General features: G+C 38.3%; 2 protein-coding genes across 4 annotated transcripts in view; both read left to right on the top strand.

Annotated features, from left to right (window-relative positions):
- The first annotated feature begins 663 nt into the window (after positions 1 to 663).
- On the top strand, positions 664 to 3,713 carry LOC139797499 (peroxisomal trans-2-enoyl-CoA reductase-like). 2 transcript variants are annotated; one of them, XM_071746794.1, is made up of 4 exons: positions 664 to 899; positions 1,587 to 1,697; positions 2,288 to 2,399; positions 2,542 to 3,713. In XM_071746794.1, exons 1-4 carry the CDS (start codon positions 774 to 776, stop codon positions 2,628 to 2,630), a joined length of 438 nt encoding a protein of 145 aa, XP_071602895.1. In that variant the 5' UTR covers positions 664 to 773; the 3' UTR covers positions 2,631 to 3,713. The 2 variants fall into 2 exon arrangements, with proteins under 2 accessions (XP_071602895.1, XP_071602896.1); XM_071746795.1 differs by having other exon boundaries at positions 2,288 to 2,419.
- Positions 3,714 to 10,472: 6,759 nt separating this feature from the next.
- MAP3K2 (mitogen-activated protein kinase kinase kinase 2) overlaps positions 10,473 to 26,778 on the top strand; it is a 50,625-nt gene continuing 34,319 nt past the window's right edge. The window contains exon 1 of one of the 2 annotated variants that reach the window (XM_071746793.1): positions 10,473 to 10,898. The gene's annotated coding sequence lies outside the window, so the exon portion shown is untranslated. The remainder of the gene's footprint in view (positions 10,899 to 26,778) is intronic. The other variant, XM_071746792.1, reaches the window with a different exon arrangement.

Raw genomic sequence — 26,778 nt, 5'->3', positions numbered from 1 at the left:
ACATATTAACAAGTTGGGTTTTCTTGAGTTTTTTTTAATTTGTTCTCATTCCTTTCCTGGTGTCTGAGAAACTACTGTATCTGTCTCCTCTACATCTGTTTTGCTATGCTGAAGGAATTAAAACTCATTCGCTTTTCTCTGAGTCCCACTGTCCCCTATTCATTAGCACAGTAATTTTTTTTTTTGCATTTGTCAAAGCTTGTAAACATTTCATAATAGTTTCCTCTAGCAGCAAGGTGTATGAGATCACTCTGCCTATGGCCATCTCTATCTTCATCCACCTATAGTAATTTTTGAATAGTGGCTTATTTTAATCATGTTTGCCAGAAGATCTGAACTATTTTTCAGACCACTGTCCCTTCAAGTGCTGCTCTGCCTGTGCAGCCCTCCTTTCATAGTATTACACATTTTGAACTTTGCCTCCAGTTCGTTTTCATTTTATAAGCCTGCTTCAGCAGTAGAATGTAGTTGACCTCAAGTCAGTTTGGGGAAGAGATGATAAGTATTTCCAGAAATTATGGGAATATAGGTTGTTTAAAGTGTGAATCATAGAATCATAGAATTGGCTGGGTTGGAAGGGACCTCAGAGATCATCAAGTCCAACCCTTGATCCACTACCGCTGCAGTTACCAGACCCTGGCACTGAGTGCCACATCCACTTACAAACTAGAAAATCTCTCAGAGCTGGTTGGTCCAGGCATAGAAAACTACTCTGACTGCCCTAGGGAGGCTGTGGTAGAATTAGCAGTGGGCACTGTTAGCTGACAGAACAGATGCTGCTTTTGCTTTCTTCTCTCAATAGGCATACGGGAGCTGCAAGAGCTGCGGTGAATAACCTGACCAAGATTTTAGCTTTAGAATGGGCCCACAGTGGAGTAAGAATCAACAGCATTGCACCTGTAAGTAATGGCAAACAGTCCCCTTAAACTTAACCATCATAGATGGTCATGATTAAATCTTTCAGATGTAAAGGGATTTAAATATCTATATCCTATAATTGTTTGTGGATTGTTTGTTTGTTTGTATTTGCCTCATCTATGTTCCTCAGGTCATCTGAGATTATTTTGTACTGTCTGGATAAAAAGCCAGAGATGTGAGATAAAATTGCTTCTGCCTTGGCTTGGTCCTCTTAAGGACTGAAATCTGACTAAAATCTGCTTGCTTTTGTATTTCGCAATAAAATCCATCTAGTGTTCTTACAGATCACAAGACGTAGTTGAGAACTTGTTCTTTTGGCTTTGCAGTTTCCTGCTATAAGATAATATGAAATACTTGTAATTTCAAAGCAGTCTTTCAGTTTCTTCTTTATGTTCTTCACTTCAGAGTTGTTGAAGTGACAGTGGAGAATTGGAATAATCTGAATTATTGCACTTGAACAGAGATGTGGCTAGCCAAATTATCTTGTATAAATTGTACTATTTCATTAGATTTAATAATTTGCATTCAAGCACTGTTTAGATTTAATTAGATTCAAGCACTGTTTAATCCCACAGAAAATCCTGGTAATGACAACATCACAAGTTTACAGTGATCACAGTTCAAACATATACAGGAGAACTTAATTTTTATTATGCTCTTTTAAATAGGGAACAGTATTTTCAGAAACTGCTGTTGCAAACTATGGAGGACAAGGTGCAATGATGTGGTTAAAGAGCATACCAAAGATTACTGCCAAGAGGTCAGCAGTTCCTGAGGAGGTAATGTATTTCAGAACATTTGTGATATTTCTACTTCTCTGTCTCTGTTTTGAAGCCACCTTATTATGCAGAGAACAAAAAGATTTAATTTTGCACTTTGGTGGGATATTCAAAGATAAAAAGCTTGTAGAAATGTATAGTAGTAGTGCCAAGTGAGGGACTTAACCAGTAATCACTGTTGCATTGAAAATTTAGCTTTGGTGCCTCTTGCAGATGAAAAGTTTCATAATAAATACTAGTTCCTTAAAAAGTTGACTTTCAGCAGGGAGGACTGAAATAATTAATATTAATATGAAAAAAATTGTATCTGAAAAGTATGTAGCTGTCTTCCACCAAGAATGTGCATAATTGTTAAACTATTCATCTTTTTTCTTTGACTTTCAACATCTGATGCTGATCTTTGAGAGCTTACTGGTCTTCATCTGTCATGTACTTGATGGTTGGTGCTGGAGGGATGGCTTTAAGACTTACAGTTTTTATTACTGACTAGAAAACATTGCTGTGTATCACAAGTTTTTACAAGTGTCTTTGACATGAACAGTTCCCAGCAATTTAAGACACTTTAAAATTGTTTTGGTGTTTTTTTTTAGATCTCACCTGTGGTGTGTTTCCTGCTGTCTCCAGCTGCTTCTTACATAACAGGGATAACCCTGGCTGTGGATGGTGGCCAGAGTTCATATAGGTGGCCAGGTTTATACACAGGTATTTCCTAGAAATACCTGGTAAGAAATGGGCTACAAAAAAATGTCCTTCAAGTGACTGAAGTTGAGCAGTGGGAAGATAGAGAAGTGAAATGCTTACTCTCTCAGTCTACTAAGTATGTTGTTTTATTTCTTTTCCTCAGATCATGACAGATGGCCCTTACCACCAGAAGGAAAAAATTCTGAAATGCTTAAACAGCTTCTTTCTGGAAAGTTCAAGCCAAAGCTGTAAAAGAATGAGATTTCACCTTATTCCCAGTTGCACACTTGCTGATAATCTTGCTTTGTGATTTGGGCTTATTGTTCTTAGTAATATATATTTTTTGCTCGTATGTAACTACATTGGGTGCCTTGATTTTTGTTCATTTATATTTAAAACTTGGAAGGCTCTATGTAGTTGCTTTCAGTGAAACACTCGCTGCCCTGAAAACATTTGGTCTCTTGGTAAGGGAAGGTATAAAAGACAAATTCTCCATTAGCACAGGCATTAAGTAATTAAGAATCTCAGGCAGAAGTGAATTTAAAAATACTTCTTTTGAAGTGAGGTGTGTGGAGAGGAATGTTACAGAAACCTATTCTGCATGAATTTGAGGAGAAGGTAATTTAAGTCTCTGTTGCTAGTTACATCAGTATCCCTTGAGGTGGCTGTTAGCTCTGCACTGTTTCTGTTCAGCCACACCAAGTGTGCAGCCATGATTTTAAAGACTAAATAGATTAATTACTTATCTGAAAAGAATTAAAAATAAGGCAGAATACTGCTATTAATGTTTCGAACTAATATAGTGTATTATATTTGGAATGTTTTTAATTGATTGCAAATAATGTAATGGAATTAAGCTGGCTGCAACTTAAGTTTGACAATAGAATAAATAGATGATAAACTTAAGCTGTAACATATAGTGGTGGAAAACAGTATCGATTCAACAATTAAACCTGCAAAATATTTTAAGTAAAAGTTAATGTGTATATTGCAGTGCTTTCTGCAGTCTGCTGTAGTGTTAAGGGAGAAAATTGAAATCCTTAATTTATCATTTTCTGTCTACACTGTGTTGTCTTACAAAGTTAACACAATTTTGTTCATTATTGTCTCTAAAACTGGTGTAATTTTTGTTGTCAAGAGATGCCATTTAAAAAATAAAAATCCCGCAAATATCACTCAAAGAGGCTACATTTGTCAGTACTCACTTTTTTAAAATTCACTTTAAGGCAAGTGTTCCCATGTGTGATAACTTAATCAAAATATAAAATTAAGTGATGAGTTGTATTTGAACCTGCAATTGAAATTTGAGGAATGAAGTTGCTGCTATATAAGTGACCTCTTTAATGCTTCATTTTGGGTTGAGTATAAGAGTCTCTGCCAATTGTCTGTTCTCTGCAAAGATGTTTGACTTTTATGTCTTTCATTAAAATGTAGGAACCTACATATGTACATGTATATCACTTTTTCATGGAAATCTGAATGCCTGTTTTGAGGGAGAGGTGAAGTTTCAGCCAAAATACTTTCTCCTTCTGATATATCTTCTTTCCTTAGTTACTGGGTGGTCTTTAAGGGGCTGTGAGAAACTTGTACAGACATAAAAACAGCTTTTTTCAAACCTCTTCTGCAAGGTATATTTTGATCATGGCAAATATTAGTTCAGGGTACACAGTAAGAGAATTCCTGGAAGAAAATGCACCTGTTAGGTATCCAACTCCAGAAGCCTAGCCCATTACATTTAAGTGAAATTATTTGGTTTGTTAAGAGATTATTTCTGCATTCTTAAGATGTTTCTGTAAAAGAAGATTAAACACAAACAGGCTTGAGACTTGTGGAATTTACTTTCTTTCCATGTTTGACTGTGAGCTTTTATGATACGTGTGGATTGTAGATTTGACATGAAGTGGAGGTGATATGATACTAAATAGCCTTTATTATGCCCCAGAGCTGTTCTCTACATTATTTGAGCATGAACTTGGAAATAATTATTTTAGAGTGTTGCCAATTTCTTCTTTTGTTTTGGTGGAATTCATAAAGAAGGGGAGTTCATGCATAATGACTGTGAAATGCATCACTCATCTCAGTGAGATGGGACATGAGAAAGGTGAGTGTTCTGTGTGGGAGGCAGGTTCAGTTCACAATTTATAAACTCCTCCACCTATAAGAACTATAACAAACCATTCTGCTTGCACTGAATACAAGGAATTTCTATTTGACCTTGCCTTCTTCAACTTGCAGCAAAGCAGTGGTGGATGTATTAAAAAGATCTAAATTCTTACAAGAGGCTTGCTCTTGTGTGGGCTTTTTTCTCTGGCAAGAAATTGAAACAGCCAGAATTTGTGGAGCCATAATGCACTGCTGCTTAATGCAACAGGAGAATACACTCAAAGTACTCTAAAGGAAAGTACAGTGTAAGAATACAGAATATACATGCTCAAAAAGAGATGTGTAAAGAAGGGCAACATCAGTGTTCTTTGCTTTTTTTTTTTGCTTTTTTTCTTAGTAATAATGTTCCCCATATTTTGAGGCTTACTGTGCACAATATTAAAATGATTATCACATTGAATTACTTACTCCTCTGCTGTAATGTTTTTGCAATGATCACAGCCTGGCATTTTTTGTGTGCATTTTTTCTTCTTGCATCAGAGAGAACATGAAATGTTTAATTCTCAGAACAGAGGGTTTATTTTGGACCTTGCCTCTTCACTCTCTTTTTATGCAGATTAAAATTATTTTAAAAGTCTTGCAGTGCCTGGCAGAAACCCAGTGTTGTGTCAGCTGTCAGCATGAACGTTTCAGGTTTCTGCTGTTAGTGATGCAGATAGTGTCAGCTGTAGCAAAGCTCTTCCTATCCTGCTCTAACAAGAGCCCTTGATCGAAGGGCATTGAGAGGTTAAAAAAAAAAAAAAAAAAGGGTGTGGTAACAGAAGCATCCTTGACTTGTATAAGAGGTTCAGAAAACAGGACTTAGTTTTATTTTCTTTTTCAAGGGAGGTGAATGCAACTGTGGGTAAGGGGCTGAGAAACCTCAGGATTTATTGACCAAGCACTATAAAGTTTTAATAAGCAGAGAGAATAATGTTAGGATGACAGTTACATTTACCACTGTGTTAGGAATCTCTTGTCAGTTGGTTAAATACTTACAGTTGGCTAAGCTGAACCTATTCTGCCTACCCTTTATCACACTGATTTAGCTGATAAATAGGTGCTTTCAATCAACTGCTACTTTGCCCCACTGTCTGGTGGTGTATTTGAATTTGTGTTACAGAACTTTATATCTATGAAAGACTTTGTGGTTTCATGAAGGGAAATTTTTGTCAACTGAGGCTGCCTTATGTTTTAGAGATATTCCTTGTGTTAAGCAGAGTATTAATTATTCAGAGTATTTATTTTGTGTAAAATGAAGTTCGGGTATTCAGGGGTTTTAGTTAGTGTAAAATGAAGTCTGTGCTGTAAAAATCAATCTTCAAAGATTAACAGTCCTCATGTTTGTTAAAGGGAATATAGTCTGTGCAGTGTAATTCTGTGGTAAGGTCCCTTGTGTGCCTTAGGACATGTGTTAACAAATATGAGGCATCAGTTGTTTCTTTAAGTTTTATGCCTATGTTTAGTCTTCTGAATAGTTCACAGAATCACAGAATTGTCACAGTTGGAAAAGACCTCTAAGACCACTGTGTCCAACAATCAACATCTCCCCCCCAATAAAATATGTATATAAATATCTGTATCACTAGAGCATACTAGAGTCCTGAAGTGCTTTGTCTACGTTGTTTCACAATACTTCCAGGGATGGTGATTCCACCACATTCCTGGGCAGCCCATTCCATTGCCTAACTACTCTCTCAGTAAAGAAATTCTTCCTCAGATCTAGTCTCAGCATCCCCTGGTACAACCTCAGGCCACTTCCTCTAATACTATCATTGTTCACTTCAGAGAAGAGACCAGCACCCACCTTCCTACAACCTCCTTTCAGGTAGCTGTCAAGAGCAATAAGCTCTCCTCTCAGCCTTCTCTCTTCCAAACTAAAAAAAATCCCAATTCCCTCAGCATCTCCTCACCAGCCTTGTTCTCCAGACCCTCCACCAGCTTGGTTGCCCTTCTCTGACCTCTCTTCAGCAGCTCAATGTCTTTCCTGTAGTGAGAGGCCCAGAACTGAACACAGGACTTGAGCTGTGTTCTCACCAGTGCTGAACAGAGGCGCCCGATCGCTTCTCTTCTCCTGCTGGCCACACTATTCCTGATACAACCCAATTATATAGAATATTCTTTAAGAAAGCCTGTTATTCATCAGAGTGATTTCATATGTTTCTCATAAGCATCTCCTAATACACTTTTGCCATCTTGCATAGCAGACTTGTGTTAAATGGCTGGATAATGTAGACATTAGGGGAATAATCTTATTAGTAAAGTCAACAGTGCCTGTGTTCTGTATTAGTGAAAATAGCCAGGTCCTAAAGGTAAATTAATTGCTTCATAAATTTCAGTGATGGAGTTTGTTTGGAGCAAACAAACCTATCAGTACTGCTGCCCAGTCTTATTTATAGTGTGCAGTTTCTAGAGAAGCAGCTCCATACCTGAATGGCTGCTGTGTTTTTCCCTTATTTTGTTCCTTTTCAGATATTACAGACAAATCAATAGCTGCCTGGGATTTTTTTTTTTTTTTTTAATTTATTTTTTTGTTTGAGCTTGGGTAGTGGGAATGTTTCCTGAAATGTGAAATACTTAGTATGATGGGAGATTCCAGTCTGGGTAAGACATACAGTTGCTAGGGGAGAAGATGAAGCTTCTTACCAGAGAGTTGAGACCCATCGAAATAGCATTCAAATGAGATTGTTAATAATTTATATTCTGTGTCATTCTTTTTTATTTTAACCTAAGTCCCTTAATTTTAAAGTGTAGATAAAATCTTACTTAGGTGTCATCTTTTAAAATTACTTCTGTTTGGCTTCTTTCCTTATATTAATTTAAGAGTTATTTTTTCATTAATTTTTTTTCTGCTTTGGGGTGAGAAGAACTGGTTCCTGTAACTGGTCACCATAGCTGTATGTACTCTGAAGAAACCACTTTTTGCTTCAGATCTGTAAGTCTACAGCTCTAGCTGAAAAAGTGTAATGAATCTTCCAGCAGTGATTTAGGATTGTCCTCCCCAAGCTATTTGCTCTTGCTTTTTTTTGGCATCAGCCTCACAGTAATGGTGACAGGTAGAACTAGCAGGGTCTTGAAGTATTACTGTTGTTTGCTCAATTCATGCAATCTGGATTTAAATTTATGAACAGAATCTTTGCCCTCCTGCTGGTGAGGACTCTTTATCATGTTATAATATCCTGGCATCACAAACTCTGTGCTACTGCTCTTCCTAAAAGAAGCCATTTTGACTTCCCTTAACTGTTTTGTCTCCATCAGCTTATTTCTTTGCCAGTTAACCCCTCCGAGTTTGATTTTAAAAAGATTAAATGAATCACTTTCTAAACTAGATCTTTTTCTGGATGTAGTTCAAAACATGGTAGCATGCTAATATATTGATAGCCGTAGGAAGAAGTTGTGGTGAGGCACAGAAACTTGGGGAGGAAAAGTAGGAGGACTGGCATGGCCATGTAAAGGGACTGGTTTGTTCTCATTTAAAGTGCTTAGAAGCTGTGGCTTTATTGTTAACTTATACAGGCACTTGGTAGCCTCAAGCTATACATCTAGAAGGAGAAAACCTCTTAGTGCAATGAGGTATTGATTCTGGAACCCAGGGAGAGTCATACTGCCAGATTTCAGTCAATTGCTTGAATAGACTGCCCTAAGATGTGCTTACCCTACAATTTCCACTCCCACTCCTCAGTTTCCATTGCCTGTTTAGGGCTTGTGCTGAATGCATAAATAATATGCTTTATTGCAACTTCTGACATCTATTTTTAAATGCTGCTTTTCCCTATCAGCAATTAGACTGTTCCTATAAGCTTTGCTTCACTCCAGTAGAACCGTGCCCCTGGGTTTGCGTTGAGTTCAGTGTAAGCAAGTGTCATGAGTGCTGGTCCCTGGTGTTAAAAGATCATTTTAATCTCAAAGTCAATATTTAGCTGTTTGTCCTGCTCCTGATACTGAAGATGTTCTGTTTTAGGGATTATGGCACAACAGCGCTGATGGTTGTCAGGATGTATATCACCCCTGCAAAGCCCTTTGGGGGTGGTGCTCACAGTGACCACAGTGATCTTCATGCAGAAGCACAAAGAACCACAAGGGCAGAGGAATATGGAATGATTTTCCACAACTCTTGCTAGCTTCTTTAGTACTGGAGGAACTCTTATGTCAATATCTACTGTTCACTAACCTTCCTCCCTCTATGAGATCCATTTACAAGATGCTAAAACTGATGAGTGGCCATGAACTGCAATATCAAGGCAAGGAAAACACTGGATGTGTTTTCAAAGCTGTGTAAGCAGCTGTACCTCATTGATCTTGCTCGATGGTGCAGGAGCATCACACAGCATCAGCATTTTTCTCTTCTCTTTCTCTATCATTTAGCAGGAAAGGTCATCTTTTTAACTTTCTAGTTAAAGACTCTTGGTCATGACAAACGTCTCACGAACATGGTTGACAATTTTGCCAACTATGGAATGAGGGATGACTATGTCTCCATGTTGGCTCTGGAGTCCATATAAACCAGTGTGATTCAGAGCCTTATGCCTTTGTTGGATATGCTTCATCATTGGTCTTTCTTTAGCACAGACTCTTCAATATTTATTTTTTTGTTAACATTACAGTATTTATCATTTTCTGCAGCCTATTTAATTGGAAGGCATGCAAGCTGTGGGCCTTGATGTGCAATGTCTTATTTTCATATGCATTTCCCACTGAATGTTTACTTGTATGGATATGCAGCTTAGGGTCTTGTCCCACTGAAGACTTGAATATTTGAAAGAGCTTACTGGCATTATGACATCTAACTACAGTAACAACCCAAGTTTTAAACTTTCATTCAAGTAGTCTTTTCCAGGTTTCTTCAGGGTGACCCCCAAACCCTTTTTTTGAGTAGATTTTGAGGGCTCACTCGGGCTTTACAAACCTCTAATTGTCTTAAAGGGTTTAAATAGTTCTGGTCACAAGGCCAGAAAGTACCGTGTGAGTGGCAGCTCAGTCGGGATTAATGTGCCGTAGCTGCCACAGCCCAAGGCACCACTGCCACAGTACAATTCTGAACACGCGTGGTCCATCAGCGTGACACAGGAGGGCTTCGCACACAATGCTAAACTCCTCTTGAGCTTGTTTTTAAATATGTATGAAACTAATTACAGTGCCGTAATAATATTTACTGTCCTCCTCTTTTAGGCTTCGAGGGTAGCAGCCGTAGCTGTCCTGCGATGTCCTTAGAGGCGAGTGTCCCCCCGCTGCTGACAGAGATGGCTCCTGCGGGGAGCTGTCAGCCTGCGCTGGGAGCAAAGGGGAAGGAGAAGGCGGCAGAGCGGCCCTGGAAGTGTCCTACACGGCGTGCCCCTCATCACGTCGGAGCCGGTGGCCGCAGCTCTGGGTTTGGGAAGGGAAGGGCTGGTTCGGGGTACCACGCGGAACCGCCACGGGCTGGCCCGGAATTACACTCGCTCGACAAAACTCGGGGGCAAAGGCGCACGGCTTCCAGCAGGTTCCCGGGAGGCGCAGATTCCCGAGCCGGCTGCCTCTCGGGACACCGCGGCCGCTGGGTGCGGCGGAGGGACCCGCCGGGGCCTGGCTGCGTCTCCCGGTACCACGGCAACAGCGGGCGGGGCAGCACCGCACCCCTGCAGCCGCCCCGGGGCAGACGGGGCCCGGCCCCGCCTCTGGTCTCCCCACTCTCGTCACCGGGGCCGCCTGAGGGAGCGGAGCGGTGCGACGCGGGGCGTTGGGCCTCACGCACCGCCCATTTCCCGACCCCGGGACGGGAGATGCGGGGGTGGCGAGGCAGCGGGTGGCGGGGACGTGGTGTTTGTTGCGCACGCGCCCCCGCGGCGGGAGCTGCCCGCGCCCCGCCTCCTCCTCGTGCGCCTGCGCGGAAGGGGCCGTTGATTCTCGCGGCGCCCGCGCGCCCTGCCCTGATGACGTCTCGCACTCCCCTCCCCGCGCCTCCCGCCGGCGGCGCTGCCGACGTCACGAGTTTCGGCGGAGCGGGAGGCGGAGCTTTCGGTTGGCAGATGCGGCGGTGGCAGCCGGCGCTTTACGGCTGAGGGGATCTTTCCTTCTTTTCTCCCTCCTTCCCTCCCTCCTTCCCTTCCCCGCTGTAGTTCCCCACGTCCCGGTCCCGGCGCGGCACCAGCGCTCGGGAGCACCTTCCCCGCTCCCTTCCGCGCGGGCCCACCGCGGCCGCGCCGACCTCGGTGCTTGCTGTCAGCCTCCCCGCCGTGCCTCCGCGCGGGCAGGCCCCGGGCCCCTTCCCCCCCTCCTCCGGGGGGGTGGGCTCCTCTCCGGAAACCTGGCCGCTCCCTCCGTGCCGCCTGCCCAGCCGGGCCTGCGCCCGCCGCTGCCGGGCAGCGCGGGGGGTCCCTCCCGGCCTCCGCCGTGACACAGGTCGGTGCGGGCGGGGGTGTCTCTGGGAAAGGCCGGGTGGCGGGCGGGGGCCGGCACTTGGCGGCGCGGATGCGTCTGTGTTTCTTGGGGTGTGTGTGTGTTCGCGTTGGAGGGGACCGCCGGTGTGGGGGGAGCCTGGGGCACTTTCGGCATCCAGGAGGTGCCCGAGCTGGGGGGGGAGCACGAACCGCGGTGCTGGGTGCCGCCGGGGGCACCGTCCCTCTGCAGATGGAGCTACGCGTCGGTGTGGTTACTCGGGGTGCTGGGGGGCTCACAGCGTGCTAGTTATTGACGTTCCCATTGCAGAATCTTAAAGGTTTTACGAGCTCTACAAATATTTCTGTATCAGCGTAAACCTCCCCGTGATTGCATGCTGATGCTGTAGTCTTTCAAATTGCTCTGCAGTGATAGCAGTGCTGCGAATTGGGTATGTAGGTCAGATTCTGCGAGATATTTTTGTCGGGGGAAAAAGTGAATGTTAGAATTATTTTTTCCCTTCAAGCTTCTGAGGTGCATTGCAGCACCCACGAGGTTGGTTTTGGTTTTTTCTGGCTTCCTCTCCAGCTTCATAAATCTGGTTTCAGTTTTTGGCTATGGAATTACTGAAAATCAAAGAAATAAATAAGCTGAGTACTTTGAAGCTGTATTGTATCATGAAGTGCCCTCTAAGAGGGTGGTGAAAGATAATAGAAGTCTGGCTTGAAATAAGCCAGAAAATTCCTTGAAATAAGGGATTTCTAGTCCATGCAGAAAATGTTACTCAGCTGGAATATTTCTTTTCTTCAAACAATGCAGCATGTTGCAGAGTGCAAGAGGCCTTCAGAAATGTGTTGCTATGCATATAGTAAAGACAGTATTTGCAGAATGAATGGCTGCACGTTTGTCTTGTGCAATATCTTGGATTCTCCCGTGGCATAGCACTAGCAGAATACTCTGGAAAGTATTCCTTTGGAATTCTCTTACGAATAGTTTTAAGGGAATGGACAGCTATGAATTAGTTCTTATGCTACACTGGAAAGCCGTAAAAGAGTTTTCTTCTTTGGTTTTGGTTGTTGTTCTTTTTCCTACCCTATGGAGAAACACTTCACTGTCATTTGAATAAAAAAGCCAAATACTATGGAAGGAAATTATACTTTCATCTATACCTTTGTTTACATGGCTTTTTAAATAGCTGCTTTTCTCAGAAATATGTTAAAAATGAGATCTCAGTATGATTCCTGTTTTCTTTGTACTTGTTCTGTCATGGTTGCTGCTGAAAGGTATTGAACTTCAACGTTGATTCAGATAGCAAAGTTGTATATAATTGATTTAAAGGTTTTATTATGTTTTGTTAAAGCAAAATATCAAGGTAATATTTGTTAAATTGTCTCAGAAAAATCTGTGTACAGTTTGTCTTGTGCTCTCTGTCAGTGGTTTACCTGACAGTAATGGAAGACTACACTGAAGAAAACAGATGTTTCTGTGTTGCTTGTCTTGGCTTGCTGAGATTTCTAAACTGTCAGAGGAAACTTTTCCTAAGATAGATGTGATGTTTGGTAATCTTTAGAGCTTATGTAGTATATGTGAGTAGTGTGAGTATGCAGGTATCTGTGACTGGTGGAATTTATTAACACAGTGTATCTCTAGATAATTTATAGTACAAACAAATAACCTTCCAAATCTAGTCACATACCCTGCCAGTGGTTCTTTGCTGTGGTTCTTCAGAAATCTAGTCAGTGTGCAGACTACTGGAATTTTAAGCTGATTGAGTGTTTGGGGCTAAATGCTAAATGTATAAAAATAAGAAGATATTTATAAAAATAAGGTTTTCTTCTCGAAATAGCAAGAAAGTGGGTCATGCTGCAAATTTAATTCACATTTATAGTTTTTACTTTAAATTTTGATCTTACCGTTTCCAAAAATACGGTAGTAATATATAGGTACAAATTTTTTTTTGTTTTTTTTTTTTACTTGCTATTATTAATCATTGCATATTGAGAACTTGGCAAAAGCTTTGCATATTAGCAATCAATGTTGCTTTTTTTTTGTTCATTTATATTCTCTTTAGTGTGGACTGGATTTTTACATATGGAAACTTGAGTTAAAAATAATTAATAATGTGTAGTTTATAATTTGTGGCACATTCAGCAGCTCTTGGACAGTCTTCTTTGAACTGAAAAAAGGTATTTTCTTATAAAATGCAACCTGAGAATGGTACTAGAGTGATTTCCTTCAGTGATTTCCCCTCTCCCACCAAACACAGCCCAAATTGATCTGATCTATTCAGAGGTACGTGTTTGGTTTGGAGTAATAAGCATATATTCTACAGTTTCTTGTTAGATCTGTGCTTCTAACATTATTCTCTGTTTAGACTACTATTTGGAGAAAAATAATGATGAAGCTGTGACTGCTCAGTGTAGTTAAGTACATCTTGTTGCTTTTCCAGAGCTTATAATATATTTGTCTTAAGTGGGTTTTTTTTTGAGAAGGTTTTGTGATGATTGGGTAAAGGAAAGATGGAGTTTTATGTCGAAGCATTGCGCTGACTTCCGTCTGTGGGAACTGCTGCTCTAGAGACACTTGACCCAAAAATACACATATGGCATAATTTAGAGCCCAGCTTAATGAGGTCATTTGAAATTGGATTTACTTGAGCAAGGCCAAAGCAGGGGTATCTGCAATTTGCTTTAGAAACTGACAGTCAGGAATTGGGAACTTAGGGAGGCTTGTAGAGATAATATGACTTTTTCCTGCCTGTTTAACAAGTCTTTTACTTATGTTTACTTCTGTATTTCAAATTATGCTATTGAAATTACACCTGCAAATTGTAGCTTAGTTTTTTGCAGGACTGGAAAATAATCTCTTTTAGGCTCAAGGTTTTTTTCTTTGGTATAGCTTTGTTTTCAATAATTTTTTTTCCAGTCCTTTGCTATTTTTTCCTCACTTTCCTCTTTTTCCGTATTTCCATCCAGTCTTTTGTCCACTTCTGTGGATTATCTGCAGATACTTCTTTTGTGTTCCTCAGTTGTTTTGTGCTAAATACACTAACAGGCTGACAACAACAATGTAATAAAATTCAAATGTTTCGTGTAGATATTGATGTTGCAAAGACTGTAATTCTGTAGCTCAAGTATGATAACACTAATAAACAGTTCTCATTTGGATAAATGAAGAAGTGAGAGACGTGTAAGGGATTTATTTCATGAGCTCGGTCCCTACCATGAGGCAGAAGCAAAAACATGGAAATCATGTTGGACACATTTGTCTGATCTCAAAAAAATCGAAAGAGGGGAATACCACACCTCTTCACAGGTTTATTTATAGCTGGCACACTATTATCATTATAGTTAGGAGGCTTCTCTTAATATTTAACTTATGTTTCTGTCTTGGTGCTTCTTAAGCCAGTTAGTTCTTGTTCAACTATTACTGCTCATGCAGTATAACGATTTCTGTACTCTGTGCTGTTTGCCTATGTGAAGACTGTTCCCCTGTCTCCTTTTATTTCAAACATCTTTTTAATGAACTTGCAAACAAGCCTTTTATTCTCAGGTCATGTTTTCTCAGGATTTTTGCTGTTGCTATTAGCTATCACTAGGACCTGTATAATTTTTTTTGTCTGTATCTTTTTGAAAGTTCCCCTTGTGAAGTCTTACAACACCAGAGTAATTAACGTAGTAAGTTGCAGCATATGTAATATGAGTGCCTTATTAAAATGTCATTCTAGGGTGTGTGTGTGCAGGTATGCTTGGCTTTTGTTTGGGTTTTTTTGTTTGGGTTTTTTTTTTTGTTTGTTTTTTTTTTTTTGGTTTTTTTTTGTTTGGTTTTTTTTTGTTTGGTTTTTTTTGTTTGGTTTTTTTTGTTTGGTTTTTTTTGTTTGGTTTTTTTTTGTTTGGTTTTTTTTTTGTTTGGTTTTTTTGTTTGGTTTTTTTTTGTTTGGTTTTTTTTGTTTGGTTTTTTTTTGTTTGGTTTTTTTTTGTTTGGTTTTTTTTTGTTTGGTTTTTTTTGTTTGGTTTTTTTTGTTTGGTTTTTTTTTGTTTGGTTTTTTTTGTTTGGTTTTTTTTTTTTGTTTGGTTTTTTTTTGTTTGGTTTTTTTTTGGTTTTTTTTTGTTTGGTTTTTTTTTGGTTTTTTTTTGTTTGGTTTTTTTTGTTTGGTTTTTTTGTTTGGTTTTTTGGAGTTTGTGAGGTTTTTTTGTTTGGTTTTTTGGAGTTTGTGAGGTTTTTTTTGTTTGGTTTTTTGGGGTTTTTGGGGGGTTTTTTGTTGGGTTTTTTGTTTGGAGGTTTTTGTTTTTGTTTGTTTGGTTGGTTAGTTATTTTGGTGTTTTTGTTTTTTTTTTTTTTTTTTTGCAACACCATCAGGTTCTTGGCTCCTGCATTTGTTAGGACAGAAGCTTCTAATAGTGTTTATTAAATCAGCTATCTCTTTCTTCATATATGTATATGAATCTGATTTATCTTCCTGGAGAATAGAGCTTTATACTGTAGTGAATTCAGTCTTTATTTCAGATCAATTTTCTTATAGTAAGCGTTTCTTAACTCAACAGCATTACGGTTCAATAAACTGTTCTACGGGAAAGTATGCAGTTACTGCTCTTCTACATCTATTTCCTGGTGCATACAATCCCTTTGGCTTTTGAATGTTGCCTGCTATGCAATAGGCAACTTGAATGAGAATGAGTTATCCTAGGGTTAAATGCTACTTCTGTTGGCAAAAATGTGGTTTTGGCAGTCTGTCTAATATGTGTGCTCTCTATGAAGTATTGCTAAGATAACTTCTCCTGTAACTGTATCTGAACAAGCCTTCTGCCATTTTGAGATGTCTAATGACATATAAGACACATATTTCCTATATGTGTGCTTTATAGGAGGAATGGCAGAGCCAACTACAAACAGGTATATTCAATGTGTTCCTTGGCTTTATTTCATTTTATCTGCCTTATGTAAATGATTTTATCAGTTGCTTTTGAGGATAGATCACAAATAAGACAAACTGTCTGAATCTTTCAAAAGTTCTGCCTTCACAAAAAATTAAATAGGCACTAGTATGATTATTAAAGAAGACATTTAATTTCTTACAGGAATAACTATTTAACTAGTCAGTGTTGATTAGCTCTTACCTATCCTCAAAATTGTTTTGAAATAATTCAGACAGGAGAGTTCTGTAAAAGCCAGCAGTTTGAATTCAGTGTTATCAAAATGATGATAGTGGGAACTATAGGCTTGAATAAAGGTTTGAAAACAGGAAAACATCTGGATCAAGCTGTTGTTTGAATTAAAAACCCAGACCAAAAAACGCAACAAAACCTCTAGAATATGGACAGAATTAAACTTTCTAAGAAAATATAAAGAAAATAAAACATTCTATTGATGAACATGAGGATTGTCTGTTAAGGCTCTGTGTCTGTGACATTGGCATGATTATGAATACCAGATGAGACTTCAAAATGAAAATTGAAATGTTATTGGTGCAGTGGTTGTCAGGTTTTAGGTAAAATCTTCATACATAATGAAATCAGACAACAGATAATCCACTGTTAGTCCTCCAATGGTGAGCTTGGATGAATGTTTATGGAAGAGTGAGAACAGGGCAAGCATAAATAATACCTACCTTAAAAATTCTTTCAATCCCTGACTATTTTATAGGGCTTTGAGCAACCTGGTCTAGTGGGAAGTGTCACTGCCCATGGCACGGCGATGGAACTAGATTATCTTTAAGGTCCCTTCCAACCCAAACTGTTCTATGATTCTATTTTCTGTTGTGGTTTTTGGATAGCTAGTAGCCTTTGGATTTTTATCCTCAAACTTTGCCAGTCCTTTTTTTCTCATGTAGCTTAATGCCTCGCTTCCAAATATCTGTTTATAAGAAATTCTACAGGTATGCTTTCTGTTATAGTAAAAATCTACCTTTTTTTTTTTTTTAATTATTTTTCAGCATAGCTTTTACTGGTGTCTTTGGTGCCACTCATCTTTTGGAAGAGAGTGAACAATCCATCACTATCCAATACAACAATCCTTCCCTGTTCCTCATAGGATTTTGTAGCTCTTTATCACTTTCTCCCTCCCACCGAGTATTTGAAACCAAAGAGCCTCTAGCTTGCCTATTTATTTTCTGCTGTAGAACCCACTCTGTGCCTTCAATTAGACCTTTTGCATTTCTCTGAAACTGCTGTATTCTACCACATCCTCTCTGGAGGTGAAGGCCCTAGGACTGCTAGTGATACTCAAGATGGGCACACATTGATTTGTTTTGGACTGATTTTTTCCATAGTAATTCCTAACACTGGCTTTCATTTCTTGAATGCTTGTAGTATTCAGTGCAAAGGCCATTGGTCTGCTTTATGCAAAGTTAGAATACTTCTCTTCGTCCTTGCCCTCAGTTACATAGGCAGATGGTTAGTTAAAATATAAAATCTTTTCATCTGGATCATCTGTTTGCTCTGGATCTCCTGCTTATCATTGAGATTCAACTGTAAAACAGTAGCTACTGTAGTAAAGCAGGACTGTTCCCTTGGCAAATGTAGTCTTAAAGATGATTAGGTGTGGGCATGTACATAGTAATGCTTCTTCTGGAACTTTTGAATCTCTACTTAGTTAACCTTATTACTGTGTTTATGAGGGTTATTAGATTTTTATCACTTGAGAGAAGAATGATTATGTAGCATCATAGATGTCATTGTAATGATTTGGCACCCTCTGCTAAGGGTGTACTCTGCAAGAAGGAAAGCTATGAGGATGTGTTGCCTTCATGTCTCTGCGTCTGATTCTTGAGTGGTTTGACAAAGTTAAATTTTTGTTATTACACGTTTGTTTAAACATTATTATGAAGGATTGAGTTATGAATTGAATTATGGGGGGTTTTTTTCTGGTTTGCTGGAAGCTCAAGATTGTTACCAAAGCACAAAGTGAAAAAGAGCTGGAGTATTTGATAGCTTAGCAGCGTCTTGATGTGTTTGTTGGTGTGGGTCATCCAGTTCAAAACCAGTACCTACTGAATGAAAACTTACACATTTGTCCATTTAGACCTGCTCAGTGAGAACTACTGGCTACAAAAATTATGCACAGTCATATTATGTGGGTAGTAAAAAAATCTTTGGAGTTTGCACAGGACGTGTTACCTGTACATACGCACCAGGTTCTCTCAGTTTCCACTAAGTACACACTTGTCTGGCTTCTCAGTGGTATCATTGAGCCCTCTGTACAGTTAGTTCCAAGCATGAAAGGTCTGAGGCTACCCATACCTGTAGCTCTCTGCTTAAATTTATTGTGCTTTGTGGTCGTGGTTGTTGAATGCTTTAGTCTTGAACTGGAGATTGATTCAGGAGTATTTTTCCATGCTGTGTTGGAAATCAGTATGGTGGATACATGTCTTATCCTACTTAAATATTCCATGCTTGTGTATTATGAGATTCTTTTGCATTTTTTGCACGGGTGTGTAGCAAGAGGACAAGGGACAATGGTTTAAAACTTGAAGAGGGGAGATTTAGTTTAGATATTAAGAAAAACTATCTGTGACGGTAGTGAGATGCTGGGACAGGTTGGCCAGAGAAGTCGTGGCTGCCCCCTCCCTAGGAAGTGTTCAAGGCCAAGTTCGATGGGGCCTTGAGCAACCTGGTCTAGTGAGAGGCAACCCTGCCCATGACAGAGGGGTTAAAACTAGGTGGTCTTTAAGGCCCCTTCCAACCCAAACCATTCTATGATTTTATGTTGTTATTATTGATGACAGAAATAACGGAAGAAATGTCTAAATGTACTGAGTTAATTTGAGTTCAAACATGGTAATAAGAACCAGGAAAGGCTTTTTATGCAGAGATTCCAGGTGATGGTGTCAATGGGCTGGAAAAACTTGATGGCAAGGTGGAAGAAGATGGTGAGAAAAAATCATTCTATTGCTCTACTCTGTGTTTCCTCACTGTCTCTATGCCTTATATCGTGTGCAGGAAGAGCTGTGCTTTGAGGAGTAAGATAGTATGAAATGAAGGCTGTTCACTGAGGAGGATTTCTTCTTGATTTGTTGCAAAATTTGAAAGATGTATAGCAAATGGGACTGAAATGTCTTTACAATGAAGACACAAAAATGTCACTAGAGAACTAGATTCTGTCTTTGCTGCTGTCACAAGCAAATTCCCAGGAAGATCACATTAATCTGAAAGGTTCATATATATTGTTGTGTTCAGGTTACTTTGAAATTATAGTAGTGGGATTTGCAGCCATGATTTAAACTCACAACTACTGTAGCTGTGAAATCAGAATTTTGTGCTGAATGGAAGATGTTATCAAATGTGGTGGTTATAGTGAAGAAAAAGAAGACTTCTTGGGTTTAGCACTTGTATATAGATATTAAAACTAGTTCTAGAAATGGAGAGTGGATTTATTTCTCTCATTTATTTCCCCAAAATAGTAATCTTTCAACCTTCATGGTCACAGAATTGGAAGATGAACTGAAAAAGAAAGAACTAGTTACGGGAGTTTAAGGGTATGCTTTGTTCTGTAGGTTCTCAGCACAAGCTGAATAGTGATTTGTATATATTTGCTCTCATACATTAATTGAAATAATCATCTTGTTTGCAATACCCAGTTTGAGCTGGAAGCCTGATTTCTGCATCATGTACTTTATTTTTGCTTACAGAATAATGGTCACAGATTGTAAGTAGTTTGCAGTGGGTTTGGTAGCATGGTCTTCCATTCTTAGAGTTGAGAACATTGCAGGAATTGCCAATACCAGTAGTTCTGGTAAAATTAAGTTTATTTACTGTCTACGATTATTTCTTTGGCTTTACTGGTGATCTTCAATTCTGTCACAATGAAGAGAGATATACTGGATTCCTTTATGGGATATATTGTGACTTGTCTCTGATAATGATGCCTTTCTTCACCAAGACTCCTCTGCACCAATAGTTTGACTTGCTAGTCAAAAGTTTATAGTAAAACTAACATAGATGCCCCTTGTAAACATCAGCAGGCAGCTTCCAAATGACAGCAGCAGGTGCAGAGCTAAGACCACCACTGGGATTTTCAGAAGGAGAAAGAGAAGCAACTAAATCAGATTATAACACTCAGAGTAGTACATGTTTCATTGGACTGTACAGATTAAAATTTCATGTACCTATTTTCTTTGAGAAGTCTTTTATGGGACTACTCTGTTTGCGTAAGATAAGCATATTATGAAAAAATTATATCAGAGAAATGTTTTGCTCTGCGTACTTGTGGGGACTGTAAAATTATCTTAATATAGTAAGTAAGCCTTAAACATTTTATGATGTATGAATAGCATTAATCAGTATATGTAGCATATAGCATAGTTAATAGCAAGGATTTTGTTCTTCTTAGTGTTGTGGTGCTCTGAGACTTTCCACTGTGGTGGTGGTGATAAATTTCCAAGAAGCCAAAGCGATTTGGAGGCAGTGATGCAATTATTTGTAGCCCAGTGAACTGTGTCTATTACTTTTTAACATACTTTTGTGAAAAAAATATGGTGTTGGATAAGAGTAGAGGAGTGTGAGCTGTCAATTTCTAGCCAGCATGATGTTCTGCAAAATTGGCAATACTAAAATATTTTGCAGGGTGTCATTGTGGCATCTGTTTGCAAGTTTCAGCTGTTTTGACCCTTCCTCAACTTAGGATGAATACGTTTCAGGATTTTGTTGCTGTTGTGGATTTTCTTTCCTGGAATAATGAACAGGTTTTAAGAGAGCATCATAGCTTTCAAGGCGGATTTGCTTGATATATCAGCAAAATCATTCCTCAGGTTGAGAAATGAGCTGTCAGGAGTGCTTTACTGTTGAAGCAATAACAGATACAGGAAATGGAGAAGTTCTGTAAAATTTAAATTAGGTGAAGAAAGATCTTGTTGAGGAAAGTAGATACATTTCTTTTTGAGGCCAATTAGTCTTATTCCTTTTGTGTACTTGGAGTAGGCTTATGAAGGGTTAGGTGAGAGAGGCTCTAAAGCAGGATACGTATATTTGAGTGCCTTGAGACTCTCTAAATATGTGTATCTCTCCCTATCAGCAGTAGAGGAAGTGTGAAGGGATTAGCTTTCCTGGGCTACAGTTACTCATATTGAGTATTGCTGTAAGTATTAAGAGATCTCAAACATAATTTTGCTATAAACTCATCTTGAACTAGATTATCTGCTACTTTGCATTTTTATGAGAATAATCCTTAAAAAACCATTCTTGCATTCTCAGGCCTTCCAGTGCTTTTTAATGTTTTCCAGTCAAGATCATTTTTCATCCAGTGGATGGATGTTACATGAATATCTCAAACTCCAGTTTATAGAACAGTAGGAACTTTAAGGCTTAATCTGAGTAGGATGGGGTTTTACTTTTGTCACTGGGCACATTGGATCCTTCAGTTCAATCTGAAGTCCATTTCCCAAACGTACTTTTAGAAATGAGCTGCAGTTATGATACTAGAACTGACAGCACTGCTTTTTGAGGTTTCATCCTCCCTGTAACTCAAAGGGCACCATCTATAATTGGAAATTCTATTTTATGCGAGTGGGTTTTTCTTTTTCTTTTAACTCTGGAAGGAGTACAGCTAGTAAGCATTCTTTTCAGAAAATAAACAAATACCAACTCATGTCTGTAGCTGAACAGATGAGGTCTGTGTGGTCTTGTGTGCTAAATTAGACATAAATTCTTTTTTTTTGCTTGCCAGGAAGATTTAAAAAGTCTTCAGTTTAAGATATTTCAAGTCTGCACACTGTAGAGATACCTGATACATCTGTAATATCAGTAAAGGTGCTGATGCCATCCTGCACTTGCTGTCTGCAGTCTTTCTGCACTGAACAGTGCATCTAGGTTGTGTACAGAAGCAAGATGGCTTCTGCATACACTGCATTTTTATGCTCATAAGGATTGTATTATCCCTCTAATTTTGTATTATACTTACATTAGATAATTATACATTAGGATTTAATAATTCTTCTGAATTGTCTCTTGCTAAGATTGTCCAGTGTTGCAATTGCATCTTTTTTCCAGTTTCCTAAATGATTGTATTTATGCCAAAATGCATTCAATGCAAAACCATTATTGAATTAACACAATAAACCACAATAATTATACCTATATAAAATACAACTTTTAATCATGGGTGGTACTGTCCAGGTTGCAGGGATGCTAAACGTTCAAAAAGCTGTGCTGTCAGTTTTACCACTGTAAAAGCAGGTAATTTCTTAGAACTCTTGGATTTAGACACAATAAACATATTAAATGAGGGGAAACTAACAATAAATTGTTACATACATTTAAAATATTTAACTGTATTTCAGTAGATTTTATTGGGCTGTAACTGCTTTCAAACACAACTGAGGTCATTTGCTTCCTTTATTTGTGTATCTCATGTGCCTACCTGATCATTGCCTATCTGAGGTTGCACTGGGACTTATGTTCATGGATGTTTTCTGTAAGTTGGAAAATAGATATCAGTATTTTATTCCATCATCTGAGTTTCTTGTTAGTTAATTGAGACTTTAAAGCAAATAATTAAAAAATCATGTAATATTTAGCCAAATATATTGAAAAAGTCTAAGTATGGAAATTGCTTTAGTTAGTTCTGTTAACTAATCTGTAATTGTTTCAAGAAGCCATATTTTGCTTGGCAGTAATAATAATCCTTGGAATCAAGGCATTTACTGTGTTTTTCTTTCAATATTGTAGTATTTAAGCTTGTTCTTACAGTATTTTAAACTCGACTGAAATAAATAATTGGCAGCTTTTTGAGTCTTTCCTTTGTCATTCTCAGCTATTTAGACAACATTTACAACACAGCAGAATCTTGTTTTCAAAATGTTTCAAAATACTTGCAAGAAGGGTCCAGAAAACTGAACCACTAATTTCGTAAAGAGACTTGGACTCTTTTAAATCTCCAGATCTTTAATTTAAAATGTTTGATCTGAAATATATAGCAAATAATGCATTGCATCTCTTTGTTGTGGATGGTGAAATTTCTATTCCAGTAACACTGTGCAGTGGTTTGGATACATTCTCTTGTTTGTTTTTGAAACCAGAACAAAAAATGGATGCATTTGATTTCTTCCTGTTTTTATCACCACTCGTTATTTCACAATCTAAATGCAGTAAAACACATGTATCTGAGGGCTTTCCCCCCCCCCCAAAAAAAAAAAAAAAAAGTCTTAATTTTGAGTGAGTTGTGTGCTGTTGTGCCCATTGTGCTGATAGTGGTAGATGGCTCATGGTATGATGTCTTTAAGGTTGTTGCTTGGTCTCTGTACCAGAGGTTAAAGTACCTTGGGGTTCTGAATAAACTGGTTTAGTTACAAGACAGTGAGAAATTCAGGGCAAAGTTCAGAAATATACTAACTAAGCTACATACATTTAGAACAAGACTTAAAGATACTTAGAAAATAAACCCAAGTTGGGTTTGGCAGAAAATAAACCCAAGTACTTTGGCAGGAAATAAACCAGAAATGCCCTTTCCATAAAGGAGTGTTTGTGGTGTTTCTGCCATTTTAGTGACAGAAGGGTTTAATTCAGCTGTTCAGGACAGAATTGTTGAATGATAGTTACTGTGTAAAAGAAAGACATAGGGGGAAAATAGAGGGGAATACGCTTTCTATCTGATGCTGAGTCCAGGACAGGTAGTCAGTCCTGAGTTCCTGTTGCAGTTGTGAGAGATTGTATCTCTAGATTGTATCCCTTTTCCTTGCCCCGGGACATGAGCTGGCAGAGCTCGATTGGTTCTGCTGTTTTGCTTGTCTTAGAACTAGGTGGTTCTTCTCAGTATATTCTGTCCACTGCATTAGTCTCACTAACAGGATAAATTAAAGGGGGAAGAAAGTTCTTGAGGATTGAAAGGGGCGCACGATAGAGGAAGAACTAAGAAGGAGAGTAGTACTTGTATGTGTCTCATGCCCCTAATGTCATGTTGGCGAGAGGCAAGATCTTTCCCAGCTGACTTTCAGACCTTAAGATTCCTTGTGATGTGCTAAGAAGGCTGGAATCAAACATTTTAACAGCTTTTTCCTAAAAATATTTTTTCCCTCCAATATATTTTCATTTCATAGTGCTGTTACAGGACAAATATTTCTATTATTTTATTCACAAGGTAAACTTAATTTCTAATGCCCCAAATTTGACAGCATCTTTTTGTTTGTTTTTGTGGCTTTTGTTTTGTTTTCTAAATATTACCCGAATTTATCAACATGTCATTCACAGGCTTTTGATTCAGGTTGGTTTAATCTTTCTCTCCCTCTTCTACTTTTCCTATGAACATCTTTTCTTATGTATTGCTACAATGTGTTAGAGATCTGAAATTTTCTAAAACCAAACTCACATCTTATATCTTATTGTTAGATTCCAGTTATTAACACACCTTTCTGTTGCCTGCTTAAATATTTTTCTTGTTACAGCTCTTTGCTTCTATTTTCTTCTGTCTTTCATTATTTTGTGCTACTGCTGCTACTTTCATATTCTTTGAAAAGGGCAGCTTTTTGTCCAATGTTCATTCATGCATTTGTCCATATAAAATCCTCTCCTTTACACTCATTTCTATGGAGTTACCATCTTTTAGGTATCTGCTAATGTCTCGTAACAATACTGAATTTTCTCCTATGCTTGCCACACTATGTGGATTCCTGTCGTTTATGCCAACAATTGCTTTGAACTATGGAGAAGCCTATAGATAAAGTTCAGATTTAGGTATTACTGTTTGTTATCTTGTTCACAGGTGCACTTTTTATTCAAATTTAAATAAAAATCACACAATGAGCAGTGCAGCACATTATTTTAGGTAAAGGTTAAGTAGGTGTATTTGAATAGGTGATACCTTGATGCTTTGTCAGCCTTGCTTACTGTGATCTATAAGAGGTTGATTGTGTGAGACCAAGCATTTGATTTTTTAAAAGTAACATCTTGAGGGTAAAAGTTTTGTCTGGCTCCATTTTTACTATGAAATAAATGCTTATAGTTTTACTTTATATTCTGATTATCCATACTATGGGCTGAAAAATTACCTGTGAACATGCCCTCTTCATGTTTACCTGTCTCTCTGTATCATGTAGTTTTTGTATTGACAAGTATGTCTCTGAATAGTAGCACTAGCAAATTACGATTTCTTGTCATTTTGGTTTAACTTGTTAAGACTGAAATAGTATAATTTCCAATTTAATCTCTGCTCTGTGATTGGAATAATTACAGTGCATCTATATTTTTGAGTTCACACTGTGTCATTTTGCTTTGATGCAAAAATGGGGACCTACATATCCTTGGGCTGATTTATTTTAGTTTATTTGTAAGGAATTGATATCTTTGAGATTCTTGCCCCACTATTGGAGCAGGTTTGGACTTCAAAGATGTGTTTCTGTCTGTTAGGTACAAGTGTTACTGTATAAGACTGAATTCCTTACAAAATCAGGCTAAGATAAATTACTTGCTTCACTGTTTTTTCCCCCTTGTTTTTTAACATATGAGGCAGCATGAAAGCTGTCTATGTCCTTGTTCTTATATACTACCTATACTGTTCTCATATGATTAGTTTATGGCTGTCAGTGTATCCGTAGCTAATTTTACCTTTTAGAAATTGTAATTCTGCTATGAAGGTGACACTGTAGAAATGTTTCATTTCTGCACACTGCATAGCTCCATATTCCACAGAACTAAAACACCCTTTCTAACTCAGTAAGTATTCATCTCATCCAGTGTCTGCTTGCTTACTTCCTCTGCTGAATGAGGGTAAAGGTTTTTTTTTCTTGATGACAAATTTTTTAATGTGACAGTCAGTAATGAGAGAGGATGTTATATGTATGCCAGTGTCTGTGTACTTTTATCTCTCAGAAACCAACAGGCAACTGAGCCCTGTTGCATTTATTATAGGAAAAGTGTATGCATATGGACAATTAGCACAGAATATTAAAACATGACTTACATGCCCTTACATTTGCCATGAGAAAGCTAAAAACATTTTCCACCTGGGTATTTTCTTTCTTCAGTGGATTTCTCAGATCCTGAAAGATTTCCAGGCTCTGTGGAAGGTGGCTGATGGGAAGTAAATCATGAATATGAATCAGCATCTCTCCACCCTTATATCCAAAATGCTGTTGCTAGGATATTCTTTGTTTGCTAATCTTATCACATCATCACCTTTTTGAAATTCACTCTGTGTCATCTGTTCTTTAATTACATTCAAATTCAAGCTGCTTGTGTTTGTCTGCAAGACCTTGAAAAAAATCTTACTCTACCTTTGCATCTGCTTGTGTTTTGCTGGCTTTGCTTCTCCTGAATCTTTCTCCAAGATCCAGTTTAATCTGTTTCACTTCCTTTTTGTCCTAGGTTGTCATCTACTCTGTGTGTGTGTGTGTTTTGTTATTTTTTGGGTTTTTTTTACTAAAGCTGCTTTGTAACAATGGGTTAGGGTACACCTTTTTCTCTTTTTATGGAATTTTTTGTTGTTGTTTAAAAAAATGTTTTTTGTTATCTTGTTTGTACTCTGTCTTCACCACTACCCTATTATTATAGTCCATGGTAAAAATGAGCTGTTAAACACAAGTGTTTTCTCAGTTTACTAAGGTGAAGTTTTCATAAAGCTTGATTTATTACACATTTAGTTGAAATTATAATGTTTTAGCTTATTTTTGATGTGACAGTAAATGCTAGCAAGATTGGTGAGATTTTTACTTGGTGATTAGTTTATAGTTGAAAAGGAAGAAATTTTGTTAGAAGGGATGATGAAGTGAGAAGTCCCTAAGTTATTCAGAGAAATTAAGTTTTCTAATTTTTTTTTTTCCAACTGTGGAATAAGAAGGAAGTGAAAGGGAAAAGAAATGGTTGTCACTGATTGTATAATAAAGAAAGGATTCTTGTATCTGAAGGAACTTGCTGAAGACATAAGCTACTATGTTTCTTCTTCAGCTTGCCTGCCTTTTTTAAGCCCTGTAGTTCAAGTA

The sequence above is a fragment of the Heliangelus exortis genome, chromosome 6 (assembly GCF_036169615.1).
Source record: "Heliangelus exortis chromosome 6, bHelExo1.hap1, whole genome shotgun sequence".
NCBI lineage: Eukaryota > Metazoa > Chordata > Aves > Apodiformes > Trochilidae > Heliangelus > Heliangelus exortis.
The sequence above is the reverse complement of the archived record's forward strand: the minus strand, read 5'-3'. Positions and strand labels throughout refer to the sequence as shown.

What these genes read in the sequence shown, in the direction of transcription:
- LOC139797499 (XM_071746794.1), top strand. Translation starts at nt 774, where the DNA reads ATGCTGCTTTTGCTTTCTTCTCTCAATAGGCATACGGGAGCTGCAAGA. An exon ending in GAATCAACAGCATTGCACCT is followed by an intron (nt 900 to 1,586) that starts GTAAGTAATGGC and finishes TCTTTTAAATAG; the next exon opens with GGAACAGTATTTTCAGAAAC. An exon ending in GGTCAGCAGTTCCTGAGGAG is followed by an intron (nt 1,698 to 2,287) that starts GTAATGTATTTC and finishes GTTTTTTTTTAG; the next exon opens with ATCTCACCTGTGGTGTGTTT.